This window comes from Telmatherina bonti (genome assembly GCF_933228915.1).
Source record: "Telmatherina bonti genome assembly, chromosome: 8".
NCBI lineage: Eukaryota > Metazoa > Chordata > Actinopteri > Atheriniformes > Telmatherinidae > Telmatherina > Telmatherina bonti.
The window spans coordinates 22449649-22476370 of NC_136626.1; the positions used below are offsets into that span (position 1 = coordinate 22449649).

Below are 26722 nucleotides of genomic sequence, written 5' to 3' on the forward strand. Positions count from 1 at the left end.
AGTCCACAGCTGAGTGAGACCACGTTCGTTAAAGGTTAGCTCTGGAAGCTTTAAAGACCTTGTGGCAGGGCATCATGGTTGGGTGTGTGTTTTTCTTATTTTCAGTGGAGAAAGTGGCGTGTGCTACTCCCATTTCCCTTTGCTATTTGAAAGCAATGACTTCCTATCTGGTGTTTGTTTCGCACCTCTTGACAATTTTACACCCCCCCCCCCCCCCCCCCCCCCCAACCCTACAATCACTGCTCTACAATTACAATGTCAGAAATGAACAATTAACTCAATGTACATTATCAAGGCACTAGCTAACAATTCAGTGAGCATGTGCTGCTCATTAGGGGGAAAAAGAAAAGGAAAAGTGCAACTGGAACCTGCAATATTTTTTTTGAATTAGGACAAAAAAAAAAACAAAAACAAAAACAATGAGGCCTCAGAAGATGCAGTCTCTGGTCCAACTGAACTCATCAACACTACCCACAATATATTAAAATGATAGAAAAGGTGCTTGGAGACAACTTGTCCAGTTATTTTTACCATCATACAAGACAACACACTTTCAAAACATTAGCAGTGCCTTGATTAGTTTCCCTCTGACAGCAGCTGGAACATCCTCTGTGGTAAGCCATTGTGACTTGGTGTCCCGGCAGAAAATGTGCACATCTTACTTGTTGTGTTTTTACACACATGCTATGATTTTTATCCTTTTCTCAGCTCTGAATGCTTTTGTTTGTCTAGTTATAGGTTGCAGCCTTTATTGTCTGTTGTGCTCCTGTTGCTGTCTGATGTAATCAGACATCATCGTCCATGTAGGGTATGTCGGGGTCGGAAAAGTGTCTCTGGCTCTTTGAGGTTTCCATCTTGTGGTGCTGCAGCTGAGGAGAGGGCGTAATAATGGAGGTGGAGGAGGAGGAAGCAGAGGGAGGGCAGGAAGGAAAACGCAATGGCAGGTCATACTCAGGATTATCTATGTACAGGGACTGGGTGCTGTCTTTACGTCGGCCGGGGTGCTCTCTTCTCTTGACCAAGTGCTTGGATGCTCGATTTTCAGCAGCAGTGCAAGTCTGAGCTGGATTCAAGCGTGCAGGGTGGACGAAGCAACCTGGAGGGAGCTTAACCGTGTCTGGGATGACAGGCTTGCGGCGCTGCAGAGGATTCCTGAAAGAAGCGTTGGAGGATTCAGAGGTTGAAGAAGCGCAACTAGACAGAGAGGAAGTGGAGCTGGCAGGGGTGAGGTTTGGCTGAGCGGTGCGTCCATCTGGGACTTTAGGTCGCTGGGGCAAATCTGATAGTTTGGGATGAAAAACTGGCCTGTTTCTCCTCAGCTGGAGACCACCTCGTCCTGTAAGAGAAAGGACAAAAGAGATTTTTCATAAAATAAAATGAAATAAAATGGGATGAAATGTAATTAAATCAGATGAAATGAAATAAAATATCTAAACCAAAAAGGCCCACAGCAGTCCTGAGAGGTGTAGACAAATGGAAGATCATGCAACCATGTTATCTTAAAGAAAATCTATCCAGCAAGGAGCAGTTACAAGCAATCCCCTTCTTAAAGTGCCAAATGTTCAGTTGATGTTTTAACTGGTGAAACTAGTGAAGTCTGAGCATGCTTCTGTGCCACACATGAATTTACATGCACTAAAATAACACACAAACACGGTTGCTGTTCCTCCAACCTGCTTTGTTAACAGAACAGACGTCAGCGACCCCATCACCATAACTGGTCCAGACCTGCACCACAAAAGACAGGAGAGGGCCAAACCAGCGGCCCCATGGTCTTGTCAAAAAACCCACAGATGAGTAAAAGCAACAGGCAGAAGGAAGCTAAATCTAGACTCTCCCTTCATACTGACCTTCTGGCTCTGAGCTCTGGGCACAAGAGCGCTGCTGTTCGTCCAGAAGACTCTCCGAGCTTAGCGAGGCTTCAGAGTCCAGGTTTTCTTGGTCCGAACCAGGCTGTTCCAACTCTGGCAGCCGACAGGCCAGGTCCTCTCTGAGGTGGCAAATGATGAGTAGATGAGTTGTATGAGGAGAAGACCAACTCGACATTATGGTGAAGATGAAAAAGGTAAGAGAGCATCCTTACTTCTCCTGCTTGATGGACTTGATGCGTTCTACCAGATTCTTCTCAGCCTCAGTGTCTGAGTCAAGCGGCTCATTTTCAGGGACCACGCTGAGATCAGAACTGGCCTTCTCATGCATCTACACAAGACACAGCATCACATGCTGAAAACCAACTGGACCTTAAAGCCCATAAGTTATTGCCATGTAAATCCTGTTTGAAAGTGTCAAAAAGCTCATAAAAATGTATACGACTTCAATGCCAACATGAAACCGAGTCAAGATTGTTAGTGTGGTAAGAGGAGAGGCAGAGTGGATGCTGCCTGTGGCTTTCATGCATCTGCACAGGAACTCTTACAGCACTTTAGTAAAAAGGAAATACTCCAAAAGGAGAAAAATATTAATGCAGTGTTGCACATCATATACACATTCACAATTCACAAAACCACTCTCACAAACTCTAAACATCCCGACAGTCCAGAAAAGGACTGTGGCAACTACTCAGTAAACAGTATGATTTTCAGAGCTTTGTGGTCTCTTAAATAAAAACAATATCAATTACAAACCAGGTGGTTAAATACCACGCAGAAAAATCAATCAATACCATAAAGCTTTGTAAGTCACACTATTGTTAGGCCAAAGTCTTCCAAAGACAGCAATCACAACACCAGCCCAGAACCATCTTTTTTCTTATATGAATGACAATGGTAAGTCCTTCACATCACAAGCAGGACATAAACCAAACTAACATGAACATGCAGTCTACTCCCAGTTAGTATGGAAGAGTAAATGGTATTAATGAAAAAATAAGTGAAAAACAAACATTACATAAAATAAAGAGTAAAGTATCACCCAAATCTGACAGCCCATGCACAGGCGCTTCAACATTGAAAACTACCACACACTACATCTAGCAGATCTACTGTACCAGGAGAACTGGATGATACATACCACCACTCCTTTGTAAGGAGCTGAGAACCTGAGAGGTAAATGCCAGAAGTGCTAAAGAGAGACAAGGAACATTGGCCATGTTACCCAGGTAACCTAAGAACAACTGACGATGGGGGTGTGTGATTTACATGATGGAAGAAACTGTTAGACGACTGAAGGTATTTAGCAGAAGTCGTGTTATTTTTTTAGGATACTTTCATGTGATCTGCGTGCAGCTGATATAAACATGTTGTGGTGTCAACTTCGAGGGTGTTTAAGATGCATAAATTAACCACAGGTGATCCAGAGTGATGCCGTGTTTTCTTCCTCACCGTGTTCTTTCTCTTGAGTTTGAGCTGGTTAACAGCCAGAGCTTCGGCGTACTCAAGCTGCTCGATCTCCTCCATCTTCTCATTATAGCGTCTGATTTGCTCATTGATTATCATCTCTACACACCTGCAGACAAAACAGCCATGTCATGTATGCTAAATTCCAGGTGCTAATTGTTACAAATAGCTTTTTTTTGTTTGTTTGTTTGTTTTGTTTTTGTGGCAGTCTTACGTGGTTGTCTTGGCAACATCTTTCATGCTGAGCAGTGGGTCAGCACTGTCGGGGCAACGCAGGATACACGGTGCAAACACTATAGCCAACGAGTTGGGGGACATACGGTTGTGAACCTCTTCTTTAGAGACCCTGCAGGGGCATTTCAAAATGCAGATATATGTAATAGAAGATTCGTCTGGAGCTATTCTAGCAGCAATCCAGGGCTTGACTTATGATTAGTAATAGCAGAATAATATCTGAATGCAATTTTAAATGAATCACCATTACAGTAAAGTCCCTACCTGACAAGGTGAAAGACAAGTCGCTCCAATGTGCTGAAGTTTGCAGTAGGAAGCTCTTCCAGCACTTTATAGATGGCATGAAGCTGCTCCTGCTTCTCTGGCAGTTCTAACAAAACAAAACAACCCATTTCTTCAGAGAAATATTCCACTTTCTTGTTGTAAAAAAACATTAATTTAACTTGCTTAGCAAACATTTGGCCTAAAATATTATAGTTTAACTTAACAGATAATACAAAAACAAACAGTAAGGCAAATCACATAGTTTTTACTATGAATACACCCCACCCCTGCTGGGTAACATTCTCCTTACCCACTGCATGCAGGAAATCACTATAATGTATAAAAGTCATGAGGGGGTCCGGCAACTCCCTCAGCCACTGCTTCACCAGGCCAGTCACTGTGTGGATGGGATAGTCATCGAGGCAGACTAGATGAGGGTCTAAACAACAAAACAGAGGGACACATTTCAGCAAACATGACCTGATAAACCCAAGTCACATTAAAGAAATATTTAAATGTTTAAATTGGTAAAACATGTGACGACCATTTGGAGGGACTAACCCGTCTCTAGTCGCTGGTGCAGCTCTTTCATCCGGTTGGCAGAGCCTGATTTGCGATAGATGCCCTCAACGTAGAGGCCCTGCATTTCCACATGCTCCAGCATCATTTCCAGCACCATGGGAACTGGGTTCTTTTCACCAACGAGGTGACACACACGTACTCCAAAGTGCTGTCCCACAAACTCTTCATCACTCTGCGCATACAGCAGACAGCAGTAGTCACTCATCCAATTCACCCACCATATTTTAGCTTTGACATCATTCCAATCAAATTGCCTTCACTAAAATTAAGTTTACTAGCTGGAAATCCAATATTTTCCCTAAACATTCATGCAAAATCAAATCCCACATATGTCGATCAAGACGTATAAAGGGCAAAGCCTCATCATCGATATAAAATATATAGTTTGGTGGAAAAATCCATATTTACATGAGAAAAATGACCACTTCAGCTTCATCCAGCTTCATACCTGAATTTATGAATAAAAACAAACCTTTTTGGCACAGAAGGTGGAGCAGTCTATGACTATTTTGCACAGGCACTTCTTGTGGCACACCATTTTACAATCTGTTACAAAACATTTAAAAAAAATCCAATTAAATCTGCACAGTATAGTTGTACAAGTTGGTATTTGTTGAGGCACCCTCTTACAGCTGCACATGTAGGCTTTTTCCATCCCCCAGATGTAAGAAGAACACTGGTCACATGACTGCATGATGTTGACCTGATAGTTGGTGAAAACATGGTCCAGGGGGCTGTCCATCTAACAAGGCAGGCAGTAAGGACACTTTAGCTTTAAAGTGAACTAAAATCATTCTGTGGATTTTAAAATGGCGTTTCAGACTTACACTTTTATCTTTTTTCCTCCTCTTCTTTCTGGTTTTGGCAGGCTGAAAAACAGACAAGCAGGCTTGAGCACCTAATGTAAATATGGATAAAATCTAATCTGAAATCGTTTTCAGTTGGTTTCACCTTTGCAGGTTCAGCTTCCTCCTTCTTTATCTCTCCTCGGATGAAGCCATCTAGCACTGACTGAAACAGGTTGACGACAAGTTGAACTTCTTCTTTTTGTTTGTTGCCTGCTAGGTGGATGACTTTGTTCTGGTAACCAGACATTAGTCCTTTGTAGCCAATCGTGGGCTTCTGTTAAAGTTTAAGGAGTGAAAATAAAGAGAAGAATAATATTAAGAGGTAACTTTGATCAGTTTGTGTTATGTGTCTATTTCAAGACTGCATATCCACTTACTGGGAGGGAATACATGGCTTTGATATTCTCTCTAAATTGCATGGTGGCTGTAACAAAAATGCCTTCTGTGTGTGACAGCGACTTGTCCCTGGAGCGGAAATCATTGACCTGCAGAGAACAGCAATATTTAAACAAGTCAGATTAAATCCCATCCAACAAGAAGTCACGTTGCTGTTCACCCACCTGGTTGCCCAGAAACTCATCAAGGTGCCTCAGCTCATTGGCATTTGTGATTTCTCTGTCTAGTGAGGCATTCCACTGCTCAGACACCCGTGTGGCACGGCTGATCTTGATGGTGGGGTTTCTGCCTAAACCTTTAACAGGGCGTTCACTGTGGGGGTGGGAGAGATGCCTGGGTGGGTGCCCGGAAGGTGGAGCTGAAAGGGAGAATGCTCTCATGACACAAACAGCTACACAAGGCTAAGTGAACCGACACACAGGTAGCATCTAAATATTTTCTTCTCCCAAAATAGACATAGAAAGTACAGATGTTTTAAGTGACCAGAACCACAAAAACAAAAGTAATTTTTTATTCATTTTTTGCCATAACTGATTTAGAACCTGCACAGAGTAATGTTATTTTAGGAAGCAGACAAGGCAGAGTAGTTAAACAATAGTAGTAATAATAATAAAGCATGTGTTTTCTTGTGAGAAAACCGCATCTGTTCAGTTAAGGAGGTTTAAAGCCCAAACAATTACCTTCCCCTACAGTTGACTTGTCATTGACACTCTGAGCAAATGTCAGCTCTCCATTGTCTGGAGTTTGGGCTTCCTTGTGGGGTCGTTTTTTCAAAATCTTGCTGAAGAAACCTCCTGATCTGCAAAGGCAAAGAAACACAAGAAACTCTCATCTACATTCATTCATACACATCTAGCAGTGTATTAATAAGCTGGATAATGCTGGATAATTGGAAGAGGTGTTCTGTGTGAACATATAATTCATTCACAAAAGAAAATCTACAGGCTATCAACCTTTTTGACTTGTTTAATGTTGGTAATTATCTGTTTGTTACTCTCTACGCTGATTCTTGCCAACAAGAAAATCAGATATTTTAAGGAAATATTATCTGATACAGTGTTGAATGTTTTCTTCCTGAAATATCTTTAGTGTGGAATCAGCAAAACAAAAACAAAAAGAGGTCCAACAAAAATATCATCCTTACATACAATTGTTACTATTGAAGGCACCCTCATTGACAAAGAAATGATCAAACTAATTATGTACTTGCTCGTTTCTTCGGTGGTTTGGGAATGATAAAACTGCTTAAAAATACATGCGTGAAGTGCAAAAAATATGTATAATGTTAGGAAATGTAATATGAAAAATCTAGATTGAATAAGTAATATTTAAATACTGGCTTTTGTGAAAGACATGGGTGTTATTCAGATTTTTCTGACACTGCACAAACGGGCCTCAGATGTTTGTTGTCAGGCCACTGCAGTGCCATACCTGTCTGGTGTGGATGGGATGGAGTGGGCAGAGTCTTGTTGAGCAGAACCCTCTTGACTTCTCCTCTTAAATGAATTTCCTTTTAAGCTATCAGCATGACCCTCTGATGGGGAAATTATCTGTTGAACAGAGATCTTAATTTACCAAACAGGAAAACACATTTTTACAAATAGCATGCCAACATAATTCTAAACTTTATGAAGAAAAAACAAAACACTTATATTACCTCTCTGACTGAAATGACACCAGCCCCCTCACAACCATGACTTAAACTGTCCATCAATGAAGATGTTTCACCCCTGCAGAGATGGAGAAAGTCCCTAATGAGTATTTGTTTCTCTTCCGCACAAGCCACTCATTTCTCAAAAAACGTCTTAATCTTTAAAAGAGGTAGGAAATATTTCTGCTTGTATTTTTAAAGTGTTAAATCAATCCGTCAACCAGCAGCAGAAGAACTGTCACCACCACAGAAGTAAACAGTAACTGGACCTATTTTAAGTGTTGGCTTTTTGTGCTTCGGTCAGTGGAGTGTTGAGACTTACAGCTGTGTTTTTCTCATCCCATCTTCTCTGCTGTGAGGTGGAGAAGATCCAGTGCCATCAGAGTGTTCCCCATTGCTACTTCTTCCCTTCCACTTCTCAGGCTTCTCCTTTATCGCCCCAGGGCGGCGTTGCAGAGATGTAGCTCCGACACCCTCACCGAAGCCATTTTTCTCCTTCAAAGAGTCAGTAGGAGGCAGAGCTAATGTAGTTGGACGGAGCGGACCAGCAGAGGGAGGAGAAGCTTTTGCTTCCTTCTTCTCTCCCTTGTCTTCTTTCACTTTCCAGGCTACAAACGTGTACTGATCCAGTTCCTTGCTGTCTGACCGCTCTTTCAATTTATTCCCTTCCTGATTTCTGCTCCTAGGTGGCAATGTCTGATCCTTGTCGATGGCTGAAGAGGGGGAAGCTGAGGCTACTCGCTCAATTTCTCTCTTGCTGTGCTCCAGCCCTCTTCTTCTTCTTTGCTCTCTCTTCTCCTGAGTCCTGGATGAAAGGCCTTTGTTGACAGTGGAAGGCTGTGGCCTCTTTTGTTCAGCATGTGAAGATGAGGAGGTAGTGCTGGGCTCCACTTGAGGTGGATCTATGCGTGTAAGTGCATTAGAGGTGACCCCTTCTGAGGGCAGACCTGGTTTTGAATGTGACTGTTCTCCTTTCTGGCCCTCCAAATCCTCCTCCTCCTCCTCCTCATCTGGCTGGGGTCCAGCCTCAACCAGGGTACCACAATGCTCAGATTCCAGCTCCTCATCCTCCAGCTCCTCATCTGTTTGTGAGCTAACATTCACATCTTCCCCCTCCTCTCCTCTCTCCTCCTCATCTCCTGCCTGCACCTCTGGAAGGTTTTCATCCAGCATCTCTTCTGTGACTAGCTCTATATCTGGATCCTCTCTTGTCTGAGGTTCTCGTGCCAGGCTTTTCTCCTCTTCCTCCCTTTTTTTCTCTGCTTCTCTGGCTGCCGCTTCTTCCTCTGCTCTCCTCCTTGCTTCCTCCTCTAGAGCCTTTCTCCTCATCTCTTCTTCCGCTCTCAGTCTCTCTTCTTCCTCTAGTTTTCTCCTTGCCATCTCCTCCTCTTCCCTCTTCCTCCTCTCCTCTTCTTCTGCTCTCCTCTGGGTTTCTTTTTCCTCTTCCTCTTTCTTCCATTTTAACTCGCGAATGGATTGGCATCTGGAATACACAAGAGTAAGACAGGCCAGCTAAGAACCTTCCCCTTTAACAAAGGCTCGCAGTCTTGCAGAATTTAAGTGTATTTTTTAACCTTCTGCGTGCCGAGTGTCCTCTGACCAGGGCTTGTATTTTCGTGGCACCATGCCTTTGTCGGTTGTACTCTGATCTATGTCTGTGCCCTCTCCATACAGCCTGAATCAGAGTTGCGGCCCGTGTTCTTCTTTCTTTGAAGTGTTGACGCCATAAATGCTAAAAGACAACCTAGCTTGTAATTAAACAGTCTCCTGGCAATTGTGAAGTTAAAACACGAGGATTTAAGTGCTTTTAAGGTAGCTGGAGCATCAATGCATACCTGAATCACAATAGCAGCCTCTCTCATTTCCAAAAACTCTTTTCTTTGCAGGCGAGCTCTGAACCAGCGTTGAAGAAAGATGATTTTCCGCATGACCTCCTTGTGCAGCATATCTTGCAGTTTCTGCCGTTCCAGTTCCTTTAAGAACACCTGAACAGACAAAAACACGTCAGCACGAGGAATCAAATGATGTTCATGAGATGCCCTGGAGTTCATCAGAACATCACAAGTGGTACCTTAGTTTTGCCTATCTGGAATGTGGTTGGGTCGAGTTGCATTTTCTTTGCAAGGAGCGCTGAGATGTCTTCTTTTGATGCAGAGGGGTTCTTTGGCAGCAAAACCCTGAACTGTTTTAGGAATTCCTGCAGAAGAATTACAAGAGAGGGAGTGAAGATATTGAACAAATGTCCCTTCCACATCTAACATACTGTGTATGGATTAATGCCACATAGTTAAAATCAACATATTTTTAGAGTAATGGAAATTATTTCTGTCATTACAGCACAGCAACCTTGACTGTTTTATATTTCTCTTATATTTGTCTCACTGTCTGTATTATTCCCAGCTGTTACATTAACGTTGTGAAAACAGGTTTTTAGGTTGTGGATTTCACATAAAACAGGAGTAGATTTGCTGTACCTGGAATGTATACTTAGCCCCGTAGCCTGATCTCCTGATGCGAACAGTTTCCAGCATCCCTGTATAACGCAGCTGCTGAATAACCAAAGCTTCGTCCAGATACATCTCCTTCTGCTCACATACAGATACAGGTAGAGGACAGGCATATTATCTTACTATTTAGAAACAAATGGATATCAACAAAACAAAAGGAATCATCTGCAAAATAAGAATAAACACAAATGATTTGGTTTAAAATGTCTAAATTCTCAAAGAATAAAATGAACTTGTTTGACATTTCATGTTTGCGCATTTAAGACATGGCAATGTCTTACCTTCTCAGCGTTGGAGCGGATACAACGAATGAAGAAAGGCTCGGCTTTGTTCAGAGTCTCCAAGAGTTTGGTTAGGGAGTTCTGAAGAGAGCAGACACAGCCTTAATGAACCTTGTAAATAAATTAAACACACCTATTTCATTGAAAGTTATATTATTAACTCTTTAATGTCCTGATGTATCATTTGTAGTTACTTTGATGAATTTCTTAAAAAAATAGTGGGAATAAGCTCCCCTAAGCCCTCTCTATCAATTGGTTTGACTTTGTAAAGCCCAAATATTGGTTATAACACTACGGTTTTAAATCAGGACCTTTTTACATATTATTAACTTACTTCTCAACCATTTGCTAAAAAACATTTATTCTGATTTTTGTGCAAAACTAATGGAATAATGCAAAGAAACAAAAATATTTATTGTGTGAACAATAAAGTGTTCATATATATTAACTTTTTAATGTATGTGTACATAATTTATCAGTACAGTTGTGGTAAATATTCTTGGAAAAGTGAAAGTAGAAAACTGCCAGTTTCACATAACACACGCATACTGCTGTGCCTGAACTTACCTGGAATTGTGCACTGATACTGGGTGTTTTCTTCTTCTTGTGTAGATGAAGCAGAGACTTTGTAGTGCGATCATGCAGCGTCAAACTCACAATGAACTTCAAAGATCGAGAATCCAGCAAACTCTGCAGAGCCATACCAACAGATTAAAACCAGATCAATGCACCTAACGGCATTGATTCATTGCTGACTTGTAAACTTAGGGCTTCCAAACCTCAGGTCAGGTTTACCTTGGGTATGGCCTGCCTCTGCTTGATGCTCTTGTTTTTCCTGTAAAAAAAAAAAAAAAAGAATGGGAATGCAGGATGAGTTACAAGCTTAAGACCTGAAGCTTGAAGATGGAACGGATGGAGCAGCGAATGGAGTATGTGAAGCCAAGTTAGTATGGATGGGTGACTTCTTCATGCGCAGTCAGTCAGTGATGAAATGAAGGCTTGCACCTAGATCAAATGAATTATGGACAGAGGCTTGACAGTAACACAGGGAGGGTGATAAAGAAGAAGAGGGAGTTTGCTGCATGAGATGAGATGCAACTCTAAACAATCAGCCCAGCAGAGACTCACCATACAAAGACAGAAATGCTCTCCGGCTTTCATCACTACAAAAAAGGCTGTAAATCAATAAATTTCCTATGTTGCTATGAGTTGCTCTGCAAGGTAAATTCTAACAAACTGAAAGACTGCTGGGGCATACTTTAACAAGTTTATCTCAAAGATCCTGCATGCCAACAGTCTCCTGTTGATATTTATGCCATCTCAGCTTTAGTACTCAAAACAGGTAGATGGTAGCTCCAATCTACAATATATATATATATATATATATATATATATATATATATATATATATATATATATATATATATATATATATATATATATATATATATATATATATATATATATATAAAATCTGAAGAGTCCAAGAGTGTGACAAGTTTAATGGGGGAGCATGTTCTAACAGAGCCGGTTAGACTGGACTGATCCGGAGAAGAGCTGATGCCACACTGTCTGCACTCACTGAAGGACGTGTCGTGGGAAGCGAAGGCGACCCCAGGATTGCAGCAGCTTGCGAGGGTCCTCACCATCCAGCTGCAAACTCTTAATGGAGCTGATGATCTCTGCATGCATATCTCTGATTGCCAGACACACACAATCAGTGTGAACAGAGAAGGAAATGGGGAGTATTGGGGAACAGTACAAAGTGGGGGGTAAACACAGGAAAAAAAAAAAAAAAAAAAAAAAAGAGGAAAATCCCACAAAAAGACAGATGGAGAAAAATACAGGTGATTAAAAAGCAGGGGTAACAGAATAGCATGATTAGGACACCTCCAAAGGAAATTTACCCAAGACAAAAAACACACACAGCAGAACAGCTGAGGGTCTGATATCAAGAGTGTTTGACACTCAATCTTCCACTGCTCCTGCATGAGGAAACCACAAGACACAGCAGACCACCCAACCATGCTGCCATATCCTTTTTAAAAACAGAAAATGTCCCACACAGACAGAGGAAGCGACACTGGGGCATGTAAGGGTCATATTCACATACATATGTACTGCACTGTGGTAGTTAACATGCAGAGCTGAGGTGGCGTTCGGCGCTGTTGGCCATCTGCTTCCATGCTGCGACTGTTACTGGCTTTTACGTGACTGTAAGTTGTTGGTGAGACTTTTGTGTTTGTATTCTTAACTGGGAATGGTGTTAACACTCGACACTGAGCCTGGTGAGGTTAATTGTTTGAGCCCCAGAGTGCTCAATAGTCCATGCATGTTGTCATACTTACCAAGACTGACTATGAAAACAGAGGTCAGGCAGTGAAGGAAAAGCCCCTGATAAATGACACCTCACCTGACACCTACACCTTAGTATTTGCAGATCTGTAAAGAACTAACTATTCAAAAAATGTAGAAAAATATATACTACGACACATAACAGTCACTTTATTTGGTTTAAAAAAATAATAGAAGAAAAATCAGTCATTTCAGATCTGAATACACTAGGGATGTGATCAAGGTTCAACAATTTAAAAGTAACATCATGGTTTGATTTTCTTCTGAGAGAGCTCTCACAACAGTCTTTGTTTATTTGACTATGAATTTCTGCATATGTATGAATGAGTGTTTCCAAGACTCCACAGTTGATGAAAGTAATCTTAGCGGCTAATCAGAAAAGGCCTGCACAAATACTTTTCTGCTCTCCAAAGCATGAACAATAAACATAAGGACGAAGAGGGGATTAGTGAACGATAAAAAAAAAGGAAGAAGGATTACAGTGAGGGAAGAGAGAGGATGCAAGTTAATGGGCAGCTTTGCAGTATTGTGTGTATACTGCTACACTGAACTTCCTCAAGGACTAAAGTTCATTTTAAAAGAAGTACGTTAAAACATTTAACAAGCCTAACTATTATTCTTAAAAACAAAACACTTGGTACACGGTTTTAATTTAACTGCATTAAGGAATATTCCATGTTTTTTCATTGAGAGCAATCTCAGAAAAAAACCCCAAAATATCTATTAATCTAAACAAAGCTAATTCCTTCCTGCTTGACCTCGTGGTCTCATTTATTTCTCTTTTCCACCAAATTCACTTACTTCTTATTCTCATAGCTAGCAAAGATGTCTTCAAAGGCCTCTAAAGGACGCTCCTCTGAGTGATCAAAGTAGAAATCGAGCATAGATGCTCGTCTGTGGAGAGGAGAGGAAGAGCAGAGAACCGCATACACTGGGGTCACCAAGAGGAGGATTTGGCTGACTGAGATGAGGTGAAAGAACGCTGTGTGATGCTAAAAGATGAGTTCTTAGATGCAAATCAAATAAGGTCAAATTAAGTTTAATAGTTTCCAAGCATCCTTCCTCATCTCATTCAGTACTGCAGGATAAATGTGGAGGTCCACCGCATACCAGGTTAAATAAAACACTTTCACCTTTAAAGGAACATGAAACAAGAAATATTGCTGTGTGGTTTCTGAGAAAGTGAAGTGAAGTGAGTGGACATTATGTAGGTTTATGGAAAAAAATCTTTCTGAATAAAGGCATTAACCACAAATAGAGCAGGACCAACAGTCTGCCGGCACATTAACAGGTATCATTGCAGGCACACTTCCTCCAGAGAAAAACAGACCTGATGGTAAGAAAACCAATGCAAACACAAAGAATGACAAGTTTCTGAGTTTCATATCAAGTTATATATTTTACTTACTTGTACAATCTTTCTATAGGGGCATTGGACCTCTGAAGCTCTCCTAAAGGAGTTCTGGAGACTGGACGGATAACACCTAAGACATCAAACAAACACATTGAGCCACCTCACTAAAGAGTGAAACAGCGTTGTATTTAAAGATATAAATATTGTTCAGAGTCTCGTGACCGCAGAATTGTTTGTTCTACTTAAGTTTGCTTGTTTTTCTAAATCCACTTTAAAAAAAAGACAGTGGGACCATCACCGGGTTATATATGAGAACACCAAAAACAATCTTAAAGGGGTGCTATTATGGTATTACATGCATACATTTGTGGTCTTTTTTTTTTTTAAATCCCACATGCTGACAAGAAATGCTAATTACAAAGAACAGTAGTAGTACTCTGAGTACAAATGTGGTACAAATGCAGCTGTGCAGCATAATTTCCATCCTTATTCAGAGTAATTGCATTACTCATTCATTCATTTTCTATATTGCTTATTCCAATGTAGGGTCACAGGGAAGCAGGACTCTATCCCAGCAATTGGCAGGCAAGAGGAAGGATACACCCTGGACAGGTTGCCGGTCCATCGCAGGGCCAACAGAGAGAGACACCAACCACTACATTAACTTCTAGGGAGAATTTAAAATGACCAATTTACCCAGGAGGAAAGGAGAAAAGCAGAAAGAACCCACAAACAAACAGGGATTACATGCAAACAAAATACAGAAAGACCACTTTTAAAACCTACACTCCAACCAAACCTCAAACCAGTGACCCTCTTGCTGTGAGGCCACAGTGGTAACCACCACACCAGCATGCAGCCAAGTAACAGATTACTGCAGATCCAGGCTTCAAGTAGGCTAGAAAAGACTTTCCTTCAGGTGGCAAAAAATTATCTTGGAATGCGATTTGAGGCCGATTCAAATGGCGTACCTGCTGTTTTGGCTGCCCAGGAGCGACCAGCTTCATTGAAAGCAGCAATACCCCTGATTGTAGCTCGCAGGATGCCCCATCGAAACATGGCCACCGGATCCATGCCAATGAGCTGTCGCACATAAGCTCTGTCACTGCTTCGCAACAGTGCTACAATGTCAGGACGCATGTGGTCTGTGTTCTTCTCCCGAAAGTCCTGGTGAGGTCCAAGATGTAGAAATTGTATAAAAGGAACACACGAACACACACACACACACACACACACACACACACACACACACACACACACACACACACACACACACACACACACACACACACACACACACACACACACACACACACACACACACACACACACACACACACACACACACACACACACACACACACACACACGATTAAATAATGATATTGAAGTAAATGTGTGTTTTGTTTTCATTTAATAAAAACAGTTTTTTTCATTTGACTTTACCTTGATTTGATATTTGACTTTCCCTGCAAAGTGCTTGATGACAAAGGCGGGCTCCATGACCGGTGTGGGTACAAAGTATTTGTTCCCTTGGTGCTGCTGCTTAAATTTGGCTAACAAGGTCTCATCTGTGGCATGTGGAAAGCTGGAGCATAGGGACAGAAGTGCAAGAAAGATGAGTGATGGGTAGATAGAAAAAGAAAACCAGGAAAAAAAACAGGCATCTTCAACCTGATCAAAAACACTATTTCCTATCTGCAGTCATTTGACCTGAGTGAAGGGAAACATGCAGGTACTCTTACTTGCTCTCCTCGTCCAGCAGGTACAGCAAGCCAGTAGGTTTCTTGCTGATAAGATGGATGCAGCCCACGTTGTCTGTGTAGTCGATGTTGTGCCAGGTGATTCCCTCCGCTTGGTACTCCTCCTGAACAAGGCAGGAAAGAGCTTTTTGGTAAAATAAACTAATTCAACACGATCTGACAATATTGTCAGCTAAGCTAAAGTCTGTACTTTGTTATAGTAGTAAAAATATGTCTTTCAGGATCTGTACTTTACCTCGGTCTAATTAGGTTGTGGATAAGTTTGATACATACTTCACTATATTTTACAGCAAATATCTTTACTTTCTACTCCATTACATTTCGAGAATGCATTGTTTTAGGTACTGTTTCATTCAAGGTTTTATTCATTCATTTGTACAGACTAGTCTAATTTAATTGGAACATAGACCCTATTGCTGAGATTACCAGGTACAACCAGGTGTACCTTCACTTGAGTACATTTTTGTCTTTTTATTAATACTTTTACGAAAGTAGTGTTTGAATACTTCCTCTAGCATTGTAAAAAGTAAAGAATCGCAAATGTGCAAAACATAACCAACATAATGGTTTTGTTTCACTGTGTGTGAAAGATATGCAAAATATTTACAGAGAAGCACTTTACTCAATAATTTAACAAGAATTTGAACTCAACCTTGTATTATTTTATGGAAATGTCATGATAAAGTTGCCTTATCTCCCTACATTTTTAACTTTTTAGGAAATGTTTGGAAGAGTGTCATTTCAGTCAAAAGTCTGAATTACAAGGAAGCCAGTCCTGTGGCGGTGTGTCAGTTAGTGTGTGATAGAGAGAAACAAAGTAGAGCTGCTGACCTGCTCCAGATTGAAGATGTGATGGTTGAAATAATACTGCAGCTGCTCATTTGCATAATTGATGCAGAACTGCTCAAAGCTGTTGGTCTTAAAGTCCTCAAAACCAAAAATGTCCAGGACACCAATTGAAAGGCACTGGAGAAATAAAACAGTGAAAATAAGTTCATTAACATGCATCTACCAATCAGTACTGAGCAATCCAAAGTATCTAGGTAATTGTGTCTTACAGGGATAGATTCCTCCATGTCTTTCTTGTTGAGCAGTGCATGGTTGATGCGCAGGACAATCCAGTCAAACAAGGCGCTGTACAGAGACTTAGCCATGGAGTCTCTGGTTGTAATGGCCTGATGGAAGAAAGATAAGGTTGGATTTACAATGAATTCACCACTCTAAAACTAGAAGGAGTTTAACAGTGAACTTGAAGCAAATGATGCAACTAACCAGGGAGAGAGCCTGCAACAGACCTGAAGCTGGGGAGTAAGTAATAAAGAGGCAGAGAAACACTACAGAAATGACACTAAGGGCCATCTGTACCAATAATTTTCATACTAATAAGAAGTTAACATCCACACTGCTTAGGGATACAGTTCTGTGAGTTTCTGGGCCACAAACCTCAAAATGAGTGATGACCCAAACAAAAGGAGACTGGGTTCATGAAATCATTTACTTTATTAGTACTCGTCACTACTATATTCTAGTTAGAGCATCTTTTATTTATACTTTCACCTGCATCAACATAAGGATGATGATGATATCCTGTCAAACTGATAATGGCATCAGCAAAGATAAAAAAAAGACCACACTGCAATGTCAAGGAAAATTTGATAATTACCTCCACCAAGGAGGTTATGTTTTTACTGCCGTTTATCTGTTTGTGTTCAAGATAACTCAAAAAGTTGTGGACGGATTTTCATGAAATTTTCAGGAGTTGTTGAAAATGTGAAAAGGAAGAACTGATTCTATTTTGGTGGTGATCTGGATCACTGTTTGGATCCAGGAGTTTTTAAAAGAATTCTTTAACATTGTGCTTGGCAGAGGTTTGCACTCTCCCAAGTGCTTTCCTAGTCTTTAATCTGTGGTCTAATATGGTGTAGCTTTAGCTAAGAAGAAAAAAAAAACTTCTTACAACATAATGAAAGCAAGACAACTTAAAAGAAAAAACAAAAACATAAACACACAAAAAAGTATGATTTAGCTTTCATGTGTTCTTAATCAATCTTTCAGCACAGTGGAGCAGAGGACCTTATTGGTGTTCGATCATTCTTCTTTAAGTGATCCCAACAATTTTTCTTTTTTTTTCTTTTTTAAAAACTACAAATAAATCTATGATGTGTCTCCATTGTCAACTTGAACTGGAAATATTTGTTATTTTCTCTGATGTGGATGTCTTTTAAGAATAATTAGGGGCTGTAGAAATGCTTTATTACTAGGAGCCCACCTCAGAGTGGCTGTAGGGCAGGATCAGCTTGTCATTGACTGTCACCGTTTTTCTCTTTGTCAGCGCCTCGACCAACAGCTCCTCTTCAACCTGAGAAGGAGAGCCACAGCTTAATTTAGATTTGGTCTGTTTAAATGCAAAACAAGTCAGATATCATGAGTGGCAATCAGTTTCCTTTGCGACATACTAATAGCAGCTGCCTAAGAAAAGAGAATGATGCAGTTACCCTAACTAACTAGACACTGCTAGTTAGTCTCGTATTTTACTAAGAGAATATAAAGAAACATGTATGTTCCCACATGCCATTCTTCAAACATCACTTCAACATTTCAAGACTCGAAGCATGTGTGAAAATGGCTGTCTTAAAGAAGCAGTGAGTCCCAGAGATGCACAAGTTACCTTTAGCAGTTCCGAGAGGGTAGCCAAGACCTCTGGTGGCCCAACATCTAATCCCTCATCGCGTCCTGTTGATTTCCTGCTGTATGTCACGTTGCCAAGATACAGGATAGCCGAGAGCACAGAAAAGATCCTGCAAAAAAATAATATATTACATGCCTCGAAATCAACAGAAAGAAGACGGCCATATAACACAGAGAGCAACTATGCTCTTCTTCACCATGATCATCTCTTTTAACACATTTAACACACTACATTTAATAGGTTGTCAACTAAACAGAGGCATGTGGAGGGTTGTGATTAGACATTTTCTTAAACTGCTACATTTGGCCTTTTGTTCCTTAAAAAGCATCAATTTTGTAAATTGTATTTTGGTAATGTGACTCAATGCTTAAACCAATATAACTTTGTACTACTTTCTATAACTTCCAGGACAAGGCTTTTAACACAGATTTTAAACAATTACTTCAACATGTCCAGAAGAAGAAAGGGCACTGTCCCACAAAGAACATGTTTACTGATTCACTCACTGTTTCTTAGTGGCTGGAAGAAAGCCAACCATCTCCATTGCCTGCTGCAGTCTTTCAAAATCATGACGCAAATCTTCCTCATCTTCTATCTTAAAATTTTCCTGTTAAAAAAAAAAATCAGTTAGTAGGAAGATGGCTTTACAGTGTCTTAAAAAGGTCAAGAGAAAGGACTAATGAAAAGGAGAAGGTAAAAGGGGAATCAAAACAAAGTTTGCAAACAAAGACTACTTCATTAAAATGCGACGCACATGTGTGAAGCAAGCTGTGGGTGTATACAGCAGTTTATTCAGAGGCCTGGCAGCCTTTGTGAATACCAGATCCACTCAGACTTAATTGTATAGTTACCTATGAGGTCAAATCTCAATGCATCAGGTCATATTTTATTAACAGTGGACAGGACTGAACAGGGGTAAAATAGTTGACATGTAGGCCTATAGTCCAGAATATTTAGTTTACAGCGAAAAGGACATTTTAAATGATTGTGGCAGCTTGACTGGACTGTACCTGCTTGAGGTAGAAGTACTCTTCAGGCGGCAGCAATTTAAACTCTTTTCTTTCTTCCTCCGAGGCGCCCAACAGCAGGTAGTAAAACACGTGATAGTTTCTGAAAAAGAACAAAACCAAAACTTAATACTTAATTTAAACCTAGACAGTGCTAGTAATTACTGACAAATGTTTTCTCTAGATTAATTAAAAACAAATTGGCTAGCAAACGGCTCAGTTATTAATGTTTTATTACTGACGTCATTTATTTGTTTGGTTTCATTATGTGGCAAACAGTTCTAAGGGAGAATGAACATATTTATGAAGGAAGAGTGAACACACTGTAAAAAAAACTAACAGAAAGAAAATGCATGTGATTCAGTGAAGCTCATATCAGTTTTCCACTTGTGCTATCAGCGAGCAGGTAGATAGGTCACATGGCTTTGTTGGCAAAGCACATGGGATTAATGAGTTTCCACTTATCACTAAGAATAACATCATGCACCAGTCTCTCCCTGACTAGACGAGCAGGAAGACGCATCATCAGAAACTGTGGGCAGGGTGATCAGCAGAGATCTGCAGGCTGGCAGTGGGCGGAGGGTTAGAGACCGTAAATAAACACCAAGTAGAGAAAATCTTGAGAGGAAATGAATGGATGAGTAATAGTCTTCTCACACCAAACGGATACAGTATGTTTTTAATCCTTATGAACAGCTCAATTTAATAATGTCATTGCAGACATAAATAATTGGGGAAAAAATTAGCTTTTAGTATAATTGTTGAATTTTTACAACTTTGTCTAAAGATTGTGCGAGTCAAAATTGATCTCTTCCTTTGATTTAATCATCATATAGAGAATGACCCCGACCAGTAACACCCATCATTTCTGACTGTATTTCACAATTACCAAATATTTGTATCAGCATTAGTCACAAATATAGCAACAGACAGTCTGTCTTCTCATTAAGTGAATGTTGTAAGCAACAGCAAACCGGGCTGCATGACATGAAAAAGAGTGGGCGTCAAGACGTGGAAAGTGACAGTAAAGTCATCCCTCACTTTGTTTTTTCGATACTTATAGAGCAACAGATGAGACTTGGATTAAAAGTATGTGACACGAACTCAAACAAAGCTCTGTTGATGACATTACAAGTATCAAGTCGAGTCTTTTTGGCTTTATTATGATCTGCTGCTGCCACATTCAGGTTGTTGAGTTGACAAATCACTGGGTAGCATTTCTGTTTACAGAGGTTTTAAGAATAATGAGAAAAGAAGGCAAACATTTATGGTTGTTTAGCAACTAAATCTACAGTGCTAGTGTGTGTGAGTGCGTGTGTGTTTAAGTAATGAACATCTAAACTCGGGCTAAAGCTTTTGGCTGGACTTCTCTCTAAACCATCAAGGCTCCTGAGGGAAGCTCCTCATGTTTACAAGGCAACCGCTTGAAGCTCCGTGGGGGTGAAGGGTCAAAACCCTCTGTTCCTTCTCACCTCTCGTTCTTCTCTCGAGAGACCAGACGAGACTTTTCCAGGAGGTACTTCTCCACCACAGCCCTGAAAGAAAGCCAGGAGAATAGTGAGGACAAGAGCAAAGAGTAATAAAAACAATGAGGATGAATCACTTAACACTGAGGTCTGCTTTATGTGTGAGTTTGTATGTGAAAGTGAGCTGGTAGTAAAAAAAAAAAAAAAGGGAGGAGAGGAAATGAGGACAGATGGTTGGAACAATCAGTAAACTAAACGTTCCGATACCGTCAGATCTATGTGGCAGCATATTGCGCGCATTGCGGCGCAGTGCACATTAACAAGACTGAAACACAACTGCAGGGTCTTGAGAGGAAAGCGGAGGTACACATTCACTGCAGTCCTGAGGTATGCAGTTTTAAAAGCAGTGGTATTTACCAAGTATGCCAGGCCAAGGGAATAAAGTTGTCTAAATCTGATTTTATATGTCAGACTTGTTTTTTCTATAGCCAAGCAAAAACATTACTGACGCCAGTCCTCATGACACACTAAGAATAGAGCAACGCTGTGAGAAACACAACTGTGTCCATCCACTAAAAACCCAGCCTAGCCATACACAGATTAAAGAAACAAAGTTAATACATCCAGCATATGTAAAAGTTAGACAATGTTCTGTGATGTTGGGGTGTAATGTCTTGCAGGTGTCATGGTAACAGAGAGAGACATAAAGCTGAATGATACATAATGTTAGTATTAAAGTTATAAAAACAGCCTCAGAACAAAGACTCCATTTCATCGACACTCACTTCAGATTGCTGGAGAAATATCTCTACAACAAGTTGTAGTCATCCCTGGCATGTGACACTGGTGGAAATGTTTTTAAAATACCTTTTAACTGATAGAGAAAAACAGGTTGTGCTAGTTCTGTTAATAATTAGGTCTTTTGGTTCAGTTATGTGATGCAGCATAATTGCAGTTTTTTAAAAAAATTAATCTGTTTTCCCTATCGCCCTGCGATGGACTGGCGAGCTGTCCAGGGTGTACCCTGCCTGTCGCCCAAAGCCGGCTGGGATAGGCTCCAGCTTCCCCGCGACCCTGAATTGGAATAAGCGGTTCGGAAAATGAATGAATGAATGAATGTTTTCCCTATCAACAAAATCCTGGCTCAGTTTCTTCTGTCATTACCTTATAGCATATGCAGTGTACATTTTCTTTTATATTCTGTTTGTAAATACATTTTCAGATGATTGGTGAATAGGAAAGGCGAATGCTGGAATTATTGAAATAGCAGCTATAAGTTTTGTATTGTTTCTTCTCAGTTCACTTTTGCTCAAATGCTGAAAGGAGCTTCTGTTATTTTATTTTTTGACAAATTGCATGAAAGCCCTTGCAAAAGCAAGGGGATTCTGTGGCTGAGTTATGCTGACAAAATTTTGGTCCACCTGTCACTTTTGAAAGAAAGACCACAAGCAAATCAATTTAAAGCTGCACCGTGTTCGCTTCTATGTGGATATCTTGAAGGGAAACACATTTTCCCAGTGTGGCACCACAAAACATAGGGAAAAGATATTTTGACTCATTCTGTGGCCTTTGCAGATGAAACAGTTCAATCCAGATATTTTGGACTAACTGGTCATACAGGCACTCTGTAGAATCTTCTCCTTGAAGCCCCCTTGTTCTAGTTCTGCTTTATTTCACTTTTGCCACCAGTAAGGAAAGCTTGACCGTACAGAAACCCAGAATAAGAGCATAAAAACATCCAGTCTGTCAGTCAAAGGAAAACAGAACCGCAGCCTCCCCTTTGTCGATCTCCTCTATTGACTGTCTGAATAGCTGTCACTGGAAATGGATAGACAGACATCCTTTGTTAAGTCGGAGCTTTGATGACCCCCTGAGTGCTTTACTGCTAAGACACCAAAACCCACACTAACTTTAACAGTGGTAGTAAACAGCATGAGACCATTTTAGTCAAACATTCCCTACTTATTATTATCTTGCCAGTTTTACGACTTAGGTAAGAAAAGCTTCAGCTAACTAAAATGAACTCACATTAAAACTAATTAAAACTAACTGCGGACGCTATTACAGATCCGGTTCATGGTGAGAAATCTAATAGACTGTGAACGGGAGCCATTTGGGGAAATTCAGGCCGGGATACACACTTAACTGTGGAACTGAGAAGATATCACCTTTTTCACATTTAAAATCATGTTTTCTTAAAAGACGCCATGCTGAACAGCTGTTTTCTTCTCATAATGAGGAAATGAGGAAGTGACACAGCTGAACAGACTTTGATGCAGCTCCTAACTAGACAATGACTGCTAAGAAAAAGGAAGAGCATGTCAGTGGTTGAAAGTTTCAGTCCACATACACACTGTACATGGGAAAAGTTGCATGACCAGTCATAAAATGAGTAAAGAGGTAGACATTTGGCTATTGAGAAGTAGAATATCCTGATCATAACCTACAGAACATTAAACAGCAGCAAACAAAAATTGATAATATAAATCTTGCTGAAAGGTTAACATTTTTTTCCATGCATAAGAGAGAAAACATGCAATATCATTACATATATGACGTGTGATAAACAAAGGCTTCAGTGTGTGGTGTTAAGCCCCTAAGTTCAGGTACCAACAGCTGCATTACACATCTGCACCTGTGCATGCTGCACAGTCGCACAGCATGAAGAAACGCAGAACTTCTTTCTTGTGGAATGGAGTCCTTACTGAACTTTTCTCTATCTTGTATTACCGTTCAAGAGGTCTTCGCCTATATCAGTACTGTGCATGCTGATTTAGCAATTACAGTCAATTTTCAATGATGGACTTAAAAAAAAAAAAAAAGCACTCGGATATATCTGGTGTTGAATACTTACCCTCGGACCACTCCGCTTTCAAGATAATTTACTTGGATGAACTTTCCAAAGCGACTGGAGTTGTTGTTGTGGGCTGTCTTGGCGTTACCGAATGCCTGACAAACAAGACAAAATCACAACAAATATTAATCACCAAACTACATCTATATATTCAACAACTTTTTCTACTTTTTAATTTCTTTTTTGTTTTTAGTGAAGTCATTTCTTCAAAAACCGAAGCAAGCTGAAAAGAGGAAGAAAGATAGTTGCACAGTCTTAGACCACAGAATTGTGTGCAGAATAATGAATAGGATTAGACTTTTCAGCTATTTGAATAAACCCACTTGTGCCCCCAAAATGTTTCGGTCCCTTGCAGCTTACTTATGATGTCTGGAAGCTCAGCTATTAATGATGTTGCTTTCACTCCATTTATGGAAGCACATCTGAGAGTTACAACAGAATCTGGTTTTACTTACCAATCTTAGTTTACTTCCTACTAAACACAGCTCTCTCTTCATTACTGAGGTCAACAACAACAAATTTCCCTGACAACTGAGAGATTGAGCTGAAACTGCAGAAGGCGCTATGTTTTGGGGCCAGTGTGTTTATGCTGGGTTGCTATTAAAAGGAAGTGTGCATCTGCGACTCACCATCTCCTCTTGCCCTTCTCTCACACTTTCCATTTATCTTTCCTTTCTAGCCTCCTTCAATATCTTTTTCCTTATTCACCCATCATTTGTCTGTGTGGATATAGACAAGTGAACAAATAACAGAAATTGACAGACTGACCACAGGTCAGCAATGATAAATGAGTCGAGGCCGTTGCCAGTGTCAGCCCAGAAGAACGAAGAACCACAGTTCCCCCCGCCAGTCGTCCGGCGAATTCTAACCCTGCCAGAGGCCAGAGAGCCCAGTCGCCAGGCCTCAATGAGGGGCCCTGATTACTGCACTGATACGGTAATAGAATAGCAGTCTTTTCTCACTTCGTGATGTGCATGTTCACATGGTTACAGATACACACACACACGCACAACAAAAGGCCACCGCAGGGGAAGTTGACTCAGTGCATGTTAAATAGGAGCCACATTGTATTTTGTAAAGCAGTTGCAGAGTCAATTTGATACAGTGGTGTTGGGACTGATCAGAGTAGGCCTACGTAAAAAATACAAGCACATACCTGGTTGAGATTATTTAAGATGAACTGTTAACCCATTTTCTTTTCAGCACTTCAGCTTAATAATTTGGCTGTGTGCAAGATTGCCATTTTAAAAATGATTTGTAATTTTATCATTTCATTTTAAATCAGTTCACTAAAAGTATCGAACCAAAATGGGATGTTAAATACTCGGACACTTGAGGAACCATGAGGAAATAGTTGTTGCATGTTTGTGGATGATGAATTAGATGATCAGTTGTCTGTCACCAAATTTTTCTTCTGGTCTAACCTCGACTTGTACAGACAAAGATCCTACTCTTCTTTGGGTCTTCTCTCGCTCTTCATGGTGCGAGTGTTATGTACACATTTGCAAAAAACTTGTTTTCCTTTTAATCTTACGCCTTCATGTGATTCCTGTGCTTACAAAGTAATATTTTTGCTCCACCTCTGTCGATCTGTCAATGTGTTTTGCAGCTGAACATGTTTCAGTGCTCAATGCTGCCCACTGTGCCTAGTGCTGCTCTGAAACCCCTCCCTCCACAAACCTTTGCAGCCAGGAGAACAAAACCCTGGGAAATCTCTGCAAAGCCTAGTCTGCTGTGCCATGGAGGGAATTCTAAACATCCCACAGCATCATTCGTATTCAAACATGCCCATCAGCAGCGACTCTGATTGGTTGGAAGGCTCAGCAGGTATGAGGAAGCAACTCGACGGCCAGCAAAGCGTGGCCATGGAAAGACAGTCTGATCTACATTCTTAAAAAATAAGCTTTTCACACAAGTATAATTAACAAAGAAAATGAAGACTTAAAAGCTGAGAAGAAGTGAGGAAGAAAAGTGGAGCATGTGGAGCCTCCGCAATCTACAATGATACAGAAAATTATATTTGCATCTCAAGACACATTGCTGTTTTGACTGTTTTATTATTTCTGTGGTGAACTATCTTTCCTGGAAACTGCTGCTCTACATACTTAAATCTACTTTAAAAAAAGTCAGTACAAAATCTCACATCCCCATTTAACCGACTGGATGTGCACACACAAACTGCTTACAAACCAGGGGCGTGCTTTTAAAAAAAAAAAACTTGATTTATGAGCTGTTTGCTTCAAAAAGCAAGACAGACATGAGACAGTACAACTAAAACACTTACAAAACCCTTCAAACAAACCCTTAGTTCTAGTTCAAAAATCCACAAAAGTGAAAGGAAGAAAAAAAAGTTTAAATAGTTGTGATACGTTCAAGATTGTTCATGGATACAATTTGACATGAACTCTACACAGACTACTTTCTGTGCTCGTCATATGTTGCTAATTTAGACATAATTTCAACATTCCTACTAGCAGGAAAAAAATGAAAGACAAGAAAACTTTTATTTATTGTACAAAATAAATAAATTAAAAAAATCTTAGTATAACTACAACATGGACTGTATACGTTAGTCTTGCTTCTCAAAAGAGCTTGCAACGTGTTTCCAGCGGCACTGCCAAGGCCCTGACACTGACACCTCACAAGAGCATGGGTGCACCCACAAAGATCTAAATAATCCAACTGCCACAAAGACCTTTCCCACATTTACAACTAGTGCAAAAATGAGCCCAACCTCATTTTGGATGAGCTTATTCTTTTAGCTGCAAAAACTTAAAACCCACAATGAACCGTAAGCTTTCAGCCCAACTTGACTTTACATATTTGTCAATTACAATTTCAATTGGACATCAAAGGAGTGATAAAAAGTGTCAAGACTGCAAAACATCTATGGTACTTGGTGACAGAATAATCACTGTTTGTTGTCTTGGATGTGAAAAGTGCTTTGGTGAGATCACATGCTGTCAGCAGTGACAGAATTCAGCTCATGTCTCTGCACAGTTCCTTCTCTATGTTTGACTTCTCATCAGGTCACCAGTACAGCCTACCATTAAAATTTAAACCCTGGAGCTCAAACAGTCTGAATGGTTGAACAAAGAACTGACTCTCTGAAGTTCAATAAGGACATCAGTAACAC

General features: G+C 40.4%; 1 protein-coding gene across 2 annotated transcripts in view; it reads right to left on the bottom strand.

The window, feature by feature from the left end:
* Positions 1-1199: 1199 nt before the first annotated feature.
* LOC306759404 (myosin IXB) overlaps positions 1200-26722 on the bottom strand; it is a 51937-nt gene continuing 26414 nt past the window's right edge. Inside the window, exons 5-45 of one of the 2 annotated variants that reach the window (XM_079245044.1) lie at positions 23587-23681; positions 20739-20801; positions 19270-19369; positions 18766-18866; positions 18239-18368; positions 17840-17929; positions 16629-16745; positions 16402-16536; positions 15553-15674; positions 15254-15395; positions 14779-14974; positions 13862-13937; positions 13255-13347; positions 11681-11794; positions 10894-10933; positions 10666-10788; positions 10099-10179; positions 9785-9895; positions 9382-9507; positions 9146-9295; positions 8885-9042; positions 7633-8793; positions 7317-7389; positions 7091-7209; positions 6340-6458; positions 5824-6017; positions 5641-5748; positions 5367-5537; positions 5243-5284; positions 5046-5157; positions 4888-4961; positions 4395-4587; positions 4144-4272; positions 3834-3939; positions 3550-3681; positions 3321-3444; positions 3010-3060; positions 2084-2199; positions 1851-1990; positions 1674-1728; positions 1200-1336 (exon numbers count right to left, since the gene is read on the bottom strand). In XM_079245044.1, the coding sequence (XP_079101170.1) occupies positions 1709-1728; positions 1851-1990; positions 2084-2199; positions 3010-3060; positions 3321-3444; positions 3550-3681; positions 3834-3939; positions 4144-4272; positions 4395-4587; positions 4888-4961; positions 5046-5157; positions 5243-5284; positions 5367-5537; positions 5641-5748; positions 5824-6017; positions 6340-6458; positions 7091-7209; positions 7317-7389; positions 7633-8793; positions 8885-9042; positions 9146-9295; positions 9382-9507; positions 9785-9895; positions 10099-10179; positions 10666-10788; positions 10894-10933; positions 11681-11794; positions 13255-13347; positions 13862-13937; positions 14779-14974; positions 15254-15395; positions 15553-15674; positions 16402-16536; positions 16629-16745; positions 17840-17929; positions 18239-18368; positions 18766-18866; positions 19270-19369; positions 20739-20801; positions 23587-23681 (5547 nt within the window). In that variant the 3' untranslated portion in view covers positions 1200-1336; positions 1674-1708. The remainder of the gene's footprint in view (positions 1337-1673; positions 1729-1850; positions 1991-2083; positions 2200-3009; positions 3061-3320; positions 3445-3549; positions 3682-3833; positions 3940-4143; positions 4273-4394; positions 4588-4887; positions 4962-5045; positions 5158-5242; positions 5285-5366; positions 5538-5640; positions 5749-5823; positions 6018-6339; positions 6459-7090; positions 7210-7316; positions 7390-7632; positions 8794-8884; positions 9043-9145; positions 9296-9381; positions 9508-9784; positions 9896-10098; positions 10180-10665; positions 10789-10893; positions 10934-11680; positions 11795-13254; positions 13348-13861; positions 13938-14778; positions 14975-15253; positions 15396-15552; positions 15675-16401; positions 16537-16628; positions 16746-17839; positions 17930-18238; positions 18369-18765; positions 18867-19269; positions 19370-20738; positions 20802-23586; positions 23682-26722) is intronic. The other variant, XM_079245045.1, reaches the window with a different exon arrangement.